Source organism: Dipodomys spectabilis, unplaced genomic scaffold (genome assembly GCF_019054845.1).
Source record: "Dipodomys spectabilis isolate Male_0828 unplaced genomic scaffold, ASM1905484v1 ptg000024l, whole genome shotgun sequence".
In the NCBI taxonomy this organism is placed as follows: domain Eukaryota; kingdom Metazoa; phylum Chordata; class Mammalia; order Rodentia; family Heteromyidae; genus Dipodomys; species Dipodomys spectabilis.
In genome coordinates this window covers 7,807,490-7,818,409 of record NW_024870701.1, presented here as the reverse complement: position 1 = coordinate 7,818,409, position 10,920 = coordinate 7,807,490, and the positions used below count along the sequence as shown (strand labels likewise).

The 10,920-nt window shown below is 40.4% G+C and overlaps 1 protein-coding gene across 1 annotated transcript in view; it reads right to left on the bottom strand.

The window, feature by feature from the left end:
- Positions 1–1,323: 1,323 nt before the first annotated feature.
- Positions 1,324–10,920, bottom strand: part of Taf4b (TATA-box binding protein associated factor 4b) — a 100,712-nt gene continuing 91,115 nt past the window's right edge. Inside the window, exon 15 of the mRNA XM_042675319.1 lies at positions 1,324–3,169. Coding sequence (XP_042531253.1) covers positions 3,005–3,169 — 165 coding nt within the window. The 3' untranslated portion in view covers positions 1,324–3,004. The remainder of the gene's footprint in view (positions 3,170–10,920) is intronic.

Sequence of the window (10,920 nt, the reverse complement as noted above, 5' to 3'; positions counted from 1 at the left end):
TGACCTCCCTTACGACCCAGTCATACCACTTCTAGGCATCTACCCTGAACAACAGGAACCAATATACAAGGACACGTGCACCTCCATGTTTATTGCAGCACTGTTCGCAATAGCTAGGATATGGAAACAACCTAGGTGCCCCACCACAGATGAATGGATCCAAAAATTGTGGTATCTATACACAATGGAATATTATGCAGCCATTAGAAATGACAAAATAATGGCATTTGCAGGGAAATGGATGGAGCTAGAAGGAATCATGTTGAGCGAGGTAAGCCAAGAACGAAGAGACAAACGGTACATGGTCTCCCTCATAAGTGGATGCTAAATCCAAAAGGTTAGTGATACGACAAAACTAACAGGACTTAAGAAACAAAGAACTCCCGCTCATCTGGTTGAACCACTACTAAATATCCTCATGCTGCTGATCACAAATATGGTATATAACATGTGAACACTGTTATATATTACAGACTGTGGTAGACAATTTGCTCCAGGGAAGTTAGAATGAACTTGTGACTTTGAAATTATGTAATCATTTAATCACAATCAAAAAAAAAAAAAAAAGAACCTCGGGGAAGGGAGGGAGGGAGGGGATGGTAGGGAAAACAATGGAGGGGGTAACAATGTTCAAGAGGAAGTGTACTCATAACCTCACTCATGTAACTGTAACCCTCTGTATAGTAGCTTTACAATAAAAAAATAAAATAAAAAAAAAAAAAAAAAAAAAAAATAAAAACCACTCAAAAACCGAAGTGGCATAGTTAAAGCGGTAGAGTGTTTGCCTTGAGCTGTAGAGTGCAAGCCCAAGCCCAGAGTTCAATCCCCATGACCAAACAAAAAACAAAAACAAAAAGAAGTGTAATCATTACCTGACTTACGTAACTACATCACCTTTACAATAAAAATGAATAAATAAAAAATATGTTCCTATAAATCTACAAGTAAACACTATGGATGGTAACTGTAACCTCTCTATACATTATCTTTATAATTAAAAAAAAAAGTGTATCTGTAGATCCCATATACCCCCAATGCTTCCATTTTGTAGACTTATTTTTTCTTCTCTGTGTAAGGCATACTTTACCACATAAAGTTTAAAATGCTATTAAAAAATAAAATTTGAAAAACAGTATCTTAGAGAACCTTGACGGGCCAAGAAAAACCTTTGTAATAAGCTTAGCTTTCTTTGCAGATCCAATAGCAGCTCTTTCAAAGAAAATGATATAGAAACTGGATTTGAAGTGAGCTTCGAGAACTCAAATGCTGACACTGGAAAATAAACAAAAATCTGGGCACAGCAGATGCCCTGCCCAGCAGATGTGAGGCTTTAGGTGAGCCTTTCATTGACCACCAAGGAAAACCAGTTTGCAAAGCCAGTTACTAAGCACAGTTGTTCTTATAATAAAATAATTCTTTTATTGAAGTTTCGAAAGTAATTTTAAACATCTCTGATTGATAACATATACACAAATGTGGGAGTATGCTGTACTTTACAAAAAAATAAAGCTAAGGGCTTAAATATACAAAAATGACTTTGGATATAGATCTCTTCTTAAAGTATTCTTTTAACATACACATAATTTATAGCATTTTACATAATGACTTGTGGAAACAAAAACTGTGGCCAATTTAAATCTTACTATTGCATAGGATATGGCCATAACAGTCCCAATGGGAAAAATAGGATGAAGAATATAACATACTTGGAGTTAGTTTTTTGTTCCCCCTGAATCTCTTTTCTAAAAAGCACAGCATTTCTCTTTCACTCAAACTTCTTTGAGGATTTAACCATTCTTTCTGTAATAACTACCACTGCTTTTGCCAGCTACAATCTGCACAAGTGAAATTAAAAAAGAAAAGAAATTGCTTTGCACATCACCTTCTTCTTTAAAGGATACACTGTATCACACTTCTCATATTGCACCAACATTCACAACAGATGCTGACAGTACCTGTTAAGTATTGAATCCAAAAGGAAGACCTAGCCTTAAAATTTTTGGTCACTAGTTAGGATTTTTAAAAACATACCAAGATGCTTAAAATACAGGTAAACTAAAAGCTTTTACAGGAGAATGAACAAACCTTCTTGGGATTTAAAACAATATGAAACAACCAAAAAAAAAAAAAAAAAACCCCTTCCTTTTGCAATCTTGTCACTAGAAAAGTTTCCTTTTTGGTTGGGTTGTGATTTGCTTCTGTCATCAAAATCTATTATTTCAGGTGTTTTGGAGTTCCAAGTGCACCCCGCCCTCCTTGGACATAAGCAGCACATTTCCTGTTTTATGATTCCATTATCATTTCCCCCTCATCAGTCTGAATGCAATGCCTCATCATTCCCTTTTAGTTTTCAACGAGGTATATAAGCAGGTTTCCCTGACAGGAAAGTCCCTCACTTGGGTGTCAGAAGTAGCGCACGGTGACATGAGCCAGAAAACTAGCACCCTCAGGCACACACTATCTCCTTTCGTCTCATTTTGACAACACTGGGGCTCAGCCCACCAAGCCACCACAGGACCTACTCTGTGGTCTGTCACCTTGAACTACAGGTGACTGTCATAGTCAGCAAAGCATCTTCTGGTTCTAGACCAGAAAGCTTAACAACTTGAGACAGGCTCAGTATAGGATGAAATATAGTTATCTTGGTAAATAAGGACTTCTTACCCCTGCATCTCAGTACAGGATGAATTAGGGAAAGACACTTCACTGTTACAGTTTGGCAAAGGAAGCAGGCAGTAACCAACACAGCCCTAACCTGCTATAATTAAGCACAAGTAGGCTAGTGCTACTGTGTCAAGTGTACTTCATGACTGATTTTCAGAAAGTGAAGCTAGACTCTAAGAACTCAATGAGCTGTATAGGTTAAAACCTGATAAAAAGCTTCTAACTGTAAACAATGGTCTTCCATATTACTATTTCCAGAAATGAGATTTCAGGCCAATAGGACAATGTTCTAGTGTCTTCTTTGGCAGTAAACAGCAAGGCTTTGGATGGAGTAGAGTAGTCACTTCAGAAGGGCAAGGTACAGGGCTCGAGAATACTTCATCTCCCTTTCTTGTTCCATACAGAATATCAAGTCCCTGAGGGAGATTCTTGTGATTCTTGGACGAAGCAACAGTTTGGTGGCTGTCAGGCTGGATGTCCCAGAAGCAAGGCCATCTTTTAAGCTCTACAAAGAAGAGGAGAGAGAGTTCAAATGAGGGCTCTTTCATCAGGGGAAGCCTAGCAATTCTAGCACACAGAAGCTCACTCTTCTCAAATGATAGACTCAAGCCTGTGCCCCAGTTGTACAGGCTACTTCACCTGGCTCATGGCCTCATTCGTTCTTCCTCGGGCAGCAGCCTCTGAACTCATCACCCCACTCTCAGGCTCTTCACTCTACTCTCTAGGCCAGACTGTTCCACTTTAATAACCTCACATAAAACTTTTCCAAATGATAGATGCGTTTATTATTTGGATCACAGTGATAATTTCATAGGTGTATGCATGCATAAAAATGCTACCAGGTTGCACACTTTAAATACGTGCAGGCATTTAGTAGGGCAACAGGAAAAATTTAAATAATAAAAGTCCTGTAAGGCTCAGATCCCACCATGGCATGGTACCCAAATCTTCAAGTGGTTTCCCACTGTCCAGATACTCACTGAAGAACTTCTGACAGCTTATGTCAAGCACTTTTCACACATTATTTCTTTCCTTTGATACAAAATTGCAGCAAGGTATTTTAGTGCTATTCCTTATCACATGAAGAGAGTTAAGAGAGCTGAAGCAATCTTTTCAAGGTCACAAAGCAAGACAGCACCAAACTCAAATTCTAACTTCATCTAAAGTGAGTGGTGTTTCTCACTATGCTACATCATGAACTTTAACATGTACATAATCACCATCTCACCACCCATTCCTCTTCTTAACTCCAGCCACACTGTTCCTCTACAAAGAGCAGCAAACAGTGACAACAAGCCATTCCGAACAATCTACCATCATGTCCCCTCAAGAATTATCCTTTGTCAACTACCTCACACTATTTGACAAGAATAATTTGCATATGCTTTAACCGTTATTTCTGTCTCCTCTAGAACTTAGTAAAATACAAAGAAAAACACCAATAATCAATAATATTTTCTGAATTTACTGGTTCAAAACAGAAAAGCCAGTATGAATTTTAAAAAAGCAATAAAACCTAATACTCTTGTATTGTTTTCTAAATACTAATGTCTATGTACTACTACCAAATAAAATTAGAAGAAATGAAAAACACTTCTCAAAGAATAATTTTACAACTCAGAAATCCTTTATTCATTCCTTTTTAATGTTTCAAAAAGCATCAGTTAAGATTGTCAACTGTCCATCCATTCAAAAGATTTATACAAGAAAAGGCATGTAACTAAAATGAAGAGTACACCTTCTTTTTTATTACTATCCTATCATCATCATTAAATTTTAATTAATCTCTGAACATTTCTTGTCTTATTTTGATGAAGGGAAGGGAAAATTCTTTAAGGTCTCCAAAATACAAAGATCAAGAATTTAATTTTATTCTGTGCATATTCATAACAAGACTTGGGGGCAAAAACTTTGTTAAAATACACATCCAAGCCAGGTGGCAGTGGCTCATGCCTGTAATCCTAGCTATTCAGGAGGCTGAGATCTGAGGATCACGGTTCAAAGCCAGCCCAGGCAGGAAAGTCCATGAGACGCATCTCCAATAAACCACCAGAAAACCAGAAGTGGTGCTGTGGCTCAAGTGGTAGAATTCTAGTGTTGAGCTGAAGAGCTCAGGGACAGTGCCCAGGCCCAGAGTTCAAGCCCCAAGACTGATTCCCCCTTTCTCCCCCCCCAAAAAAAGACACATCCAATTTCTACACTTACTAGACTAAACTTGTCCACAGGAATATAAGAAACCAACTTCAGGAAGCTCAGGTATTAGAAGAGGGAAAAAGGTTGTTCTCCATTTCACAACTGCTTGGCTACTTGTGCTGAAGTACATCTCCAGTTCTGAGCTCTAAAGGGCTCTGGGTGAAGAATGCAGTCTACACATGTACACACGGTCAGCTCTGACTATGGCTAGGTGTGGCATTCAAGTACAAGCAGGTCCATTCTTCTCTGCAGGCATTGTTACTAAGAGGTGGTACAACTTAGATGTCACCTTAACTACTGTAATTACCACCAAAATATTTTCACAGCATTTCTGCAGGATGGGCTTACCATCTGGATGGTGAATGATACAGTCACAAGACTCAGTGTACATGTGACAATGGCACTAGAAAACTTGAAGAATCAAGTGGGAATGGGCTGTATGGAGGTGGGGGAGAATGTTGAAAGCATAACACTGATCACAATGCTTTGTATACATAAATGGACATGTTGAATTGAAAAAAATCACACATTAGGAAATAGTAAACACCATTGTCATGAGAGGCAATTTTGTTGTTTACAGGAGTTAATCTGTTTAAAATTACAATACATTTAACTAGAGGCATTTTCATTAGCCATAAATCAGATATATTATTCAAAACCTCAAACTACATGTTTCCTACAGTGAGTTTGTATTTTGTATGAATTTTAAAATTAAATGGCTAGATGGCTACTATGTCTTGGCAATTTCATTTCTATGAAGATACTCAGAAATGTCACATTTTAATCAAAAGTGACGTACAAGAAAGTTTAGTATTACTACTCACAATAGCTCTAACTACAAACAATTCTAATGCCTCCTCTTTGTGGAATAAACTAGAATATTTATACCATGGAAGAAAATAGAGTAATAACAACTGGGGAGCATAGACAAATGTCACCAATGTATTGAAGAAAGGCACTCAAAAACAAAGAAATACATTCTTCATGATTCTTTTTCTGCCAAATTCCTGAAGACAAAGCTGTAAATGTCAGAATGGAGAGTTTCTCAGTCTCTCTCTCTAGGTCTCTCTGTCTCTCTCTCTGTCTCTCTCTCTGTCTCAGTCCCAGTCTCTCTCTCTCTCTCTTTCCTCCCACTCCCCACCCCCAGTCCTTCTCCCTTTCTCTCAATTCTGGGTATGAACCCAAGGTCTCAAAATTACTAGGCAGTCAACTCCAAATGAATCAAAGACCTCAAAGTCAAAACAGACACCCTGAAAGCAGTACAGGAAGGAATAAGAGAAACTCTAGGGCTCCTTGGCATAGTACAAAATTTTCTTAATAGAAACCTAGAAACACAACAAATCAAAGAAAGGTTGGACAAATGGGATTGCATGAAACTGCAGAGCTTCTGCATAGCAAAGGACATAGCTAGCAAGATCAATAGAAAGCCCATGGATTGGGAGAAGATCTTCACTAGCCATACAATGGACAAGGCTCTCATATCTAAAATATACTTGGAACTCAAAAAATTAAATCCCCCAACAACAAATCCTCAAAGAAACAACTGCCCAATAAATAAGTGGGCTAAAGACTTAAAGAGAAACTTCTCTGAAGAAGAAAGAAGGATGGCCAATAGACACATGAAGAAATGCTCAACTTCTCGAGCCATAAAAGAAATGCAAATCAAAACAACATTGAGATTCCACTTCACCCCAGTTAGAATGGCTATAATCAAGAACTCTAATAACAACAGATGCTGGAGGGGATGTGGCCAAAAGGGAACCCTACTACATTGTTGGTGGGAGTGTAAACTTGTTCAATCACTTTGGAAAACAGTATGGAGGTTCCTCAAAAGACTCCACATAGAGCTCCCCTATGATCCAGCAATCCCACTTTTGGGCATTTACCCAAACGATCACAAACAAGGCCACAGTAACAATGCCAGCACAACTATGTTTATCACAGCATTATTTACCATAGCTAAGATATGGAACCAACTCAGACGCCCCTCAGTAGATGAATGGATCAAGAAAATGTAGTACACACACACACACACACACACACAATGGAATTCTATGTTTCCATCAGAAACAATGACATTGCCCCATTTGTTAGGAAATGGAAAGACTTGGAAAAAATTATATTAAGTAAGCCAGGCCCAAAGAAACATAGGTCCCATGGTTTCCCTTATTTGCAATAACTAGTATATGTCTGAGACAAGCAAAAAAGGTCAAAAGCTATGTACATATGACCATATAAGATGATGTTAAGTGAAATGAACCCCAAGACAGGGACACAAGTGGTCTTTTCTTTCTTGCTATTGCTTTTAACATATTTATAATGTACTATGTGATTTTTAAATTTCTTTTGTATGTTCTTCCCCCATGGCATAACCTGTTTTCACTGTATTTGACATCAGTTCCCTTCATCTTGTATATGCATTTTTCTAATTTGGGGAGGGGAAGGGAAAAAACAAAATGCTTAAATAGAGATACAGGTTGGCCCACTGTAACAATGAGATGTACAAGACACTATGTTGAAAATGAACTTTACAACTTTGTGCATGGGGGGGGGGGGAGTTGGGGAGGCAGGAAGGGAAGGGATGATGGGGGAAAACAAAGGAGGGGGTAAGAATAGGAAATGTACTCATTACCTTACTCATGTAACTATAACCCCTCTGTACAGTATCTTTACAATAAAATATATATATTAAAATATAAAAAAATTGCTAGGCAGGTATTCTACTAAAGTGGTACCTCCATCATTGGCTATTTTGTGTGTGTGTGTGTGTGTGTGTGCGTGCGCACACACACATACTAGTAATGGAGCTTGAACTCAGGGCCTGTGTGCTGTCTCTGAGCATTGTTTTGCTCAAGTCTTGTGTTCTTCCACTTGAGCCACAGCTCCACTTCCATTTTTTCCCCTTGTTTTGTGGTGCTTAACTGGAGATAAGAGTAACACAGACTTTCCTGCCTAGGCTGGCTTCAAACCATGATCCTCAGATCTCAGCCTCTTATTCATGAGACTTAAGATTCCAGGTGTGAGCCACCAGTGACTGGCAGTGTCAGCTTTTTTTGTTGTTGTTGATTTGGGGACTTAACTCAGGGCCTGGACACTATCCCTGAGCCTCTTGGTGCTCCTAGTGCTCAACCACTTGAGCCACACTGCCACTTCCAGTTTTTGAGTGGTTAATGGAGATAAGAGTCTCTGGGGACTTTTCTGCCCAGCTGGCTTCAAACCGAGATCCACAGATCTTAGCTAGGATTACAGGCATAAGCCACTGGTGACCAGCTAAGTGCTAGTTATTTTTATGGTAGGATCTTGCTTCATGCTTGGGCTGTACTTCCTTTGTGTTGCTGATGACAAGCATGCATCAGTGTTCATAGCCATTGGTTGAGATGCAGTCTCATAAACTTTTATATCCAAGCTGGTCTCTAACCAACATTCCTCAATCTCTGTCTCCCAAGTATCAAAAATTAAAAGCCTGACACTTCCTTTTTCTTTTTTTAACTTTTTGTGGGACTGAGGTTTCAACTAAAGGTCTTATGCTTAGTTTAGCCTCCCTGCTTGTCTGATGCTCTCTTGAGCAATATCTTCAATCCTGCATAAAATTTTTTGTATTTTTATTTATTTTTAATTTTTTATTGTTATTATAAAGGTACAGAGGGGTTACAGTTACATAAGTCATGTGGAGAGTACATCTATTTTTGGGCAGTGTCACTTCAATCCTACTTTTTTGCTAGTTATTTTAGAGATGGAGTCTTGTGGACTGTTGTCTAGGTTGGCTTTGAACTGATTTTCAGACTACAGGTTTCAGTCACTGGTGCCTGGTAATACTTCTCTCTTGATCTGACTACTGGCTATGTGGCTATGTTCAAGATGTGAAAATTCAGAGATCTTACGGTCTGTAGATGTTTTTTCTTTTTTTTTTTTAGCATCAATGTTATAAGTAACATAAAAATTAAATTGCTAGCAAAAAGTCTCATCTTAGTAGTAAATTATCAAGAGCAAAAAAGGGGAAAAGGAAAGAAACCAGGCAAAATTTAAGTATAAAAGAAAAATAGTAAGACTTAATCACCTGATTAAAGAACAAAGGGGTCACAGTTCATGTTTGCCAGTGACAAGCCTGAGGATCCAGGGGACAAAGCCACTTTGCAGCTATCAAGATTTACATTACATGGAGAAAAATGTGGAGGGGCTCATGCACTGAGCTGTTAATACTGAAGAGCTCTTGCATGGTAAGAATAGTCAGCAGTACCAGGACAAAGGATTTAGTCCTTTTTTCTCTCTATCTCACCTCTTGGGAGAATGATTAGTAGAAAGCAAGGCTGGAGGACAAGCAAGAGCAAGCACAGGTTTTCCTGTGAGAATTTGACCATGAGAATTTGACCTTCAAGTTGGTCTCAACTTTGTCTCCTATCTGTTCTTTGCCCTTAGGTGCTGGGCAGCAAACAAGAACAAGAATATCTGGTGGATCATCCGTGGACCCATGCTGCTTTGTGTCACAGTAAGCTCAATCCTGACACCTCTTTTCCCTGAACTCACCAGCTTGAGGAACATTCCCTCCCCTATCTCCTAACCCCACAAATTAATTCACTATCCTTTCCTTCCATGAGGCAGAGCTGAACTAAGAGCAGTTACTGAATGAGGAGTCAGAAGCTAGTTAGGGACTAGATTCAGAGTAATACTGTAAACCTCACCGACACGGTAAACCGGTTAGAACCGGATCGAACCGGTTCAAACCGGTTAGAACTGGATCAAACCGGCTCAAACCGGTTAGAACTGGTTCAAACAGGTCAGAACTGGAACAAACCTGCTCAAATCGATTAGAACTGGTTCAGACCGGTCAGAACCGGATCAAACCGGTCAGAACCAGCTCAAACCGGTCAGAACCGGAGCAAACAGACTCAAACCGGTTATAACCGGATAAAACGGGTTCAAACCGGACAGAACCGGATCAAACCGACTAGAGCCAGGTCAGACCGGTTCGAGCCGGCTAAAACCGGTCAGAACCGGATCAAACCGGTTAGAACCAGATCAGACCGGCTCGAACCGGCTCAAACCGTTCAGAACCGGATCAAACCGGTTTAAACCGGTTCAAACTGGATCAGACCGGCCAGAACCGGCTCAAACCGGTTACAGCCAGATAAAACCGGATCAAACCGGTTACAGCCAGATCAAACCGGTTACAGCCAGATCAAACAGGCTCAAACCAGTCAGAACTGGATCAAACCGGCTCTAACCAATCAGAACCGGATCAAACTGGTCAGAACCTGATCAAACTGGCTAGAATCGGGTCAAACCGGCTCAAACCGGTAAGAACTGGATCAGACCACCCAGAACCGGATCAAACGGGTTCAAGCTGGTCAGAGCCAGATCAAATCTGCTCTAACCGTTTCAAACCGGCTCTAACCGGTCAGAACCGGATCAAACAGGCTCGAACCAGATCAAACCGGTCAGAACCGGATGAAACCGGTCAGAACCAGATCAAACCGGTTAGATCCGGATCAACCTCCTCTAACCGGTTCATATCGGATCAGACTGGCCAGAACCGGATCAAACCGGTTACAACCGGATCAAGCCGGTTACAGCAGAATCAAACCGGTTAGAACCTTATCAAACCGGCTCAAACCAGTTTAAACCGGCTCAAACCGGTCAGAGCCGTATCGAACCGGTCAGAACCACATCAAACCGGTTAGAATGGGATCAAACCGGCTCAAACTGGTAAGAACTGGATCAAGCCGGCTCAAACCGGTTTAAACCGGTTCAAACCATTCAGAACCGGATTGAACAGGCTCAAACCGGTCAGAACCGGATCAAACCGGTCAGAGCCGGATCGAACCGGTTCAAACTGGATCAGACCGGCTAGAACCGGATCAAACCGGCCAGAACCGGATCAAACCGGTTACAGAAGGATCAAACAGGCTCAAGCCAGTCAGAACCGGATCAAACCGGCCAGAACCGGATCAAACCGGCTCAAGCCAGTCAGAACCGGATCAAACCAGCTCAAACCGGTTCGAACCGGTCAGAGCCAGATCAAACCGGCTCTTAGAGCCAGAGCAAACCGATCAGAACCGGATCGGA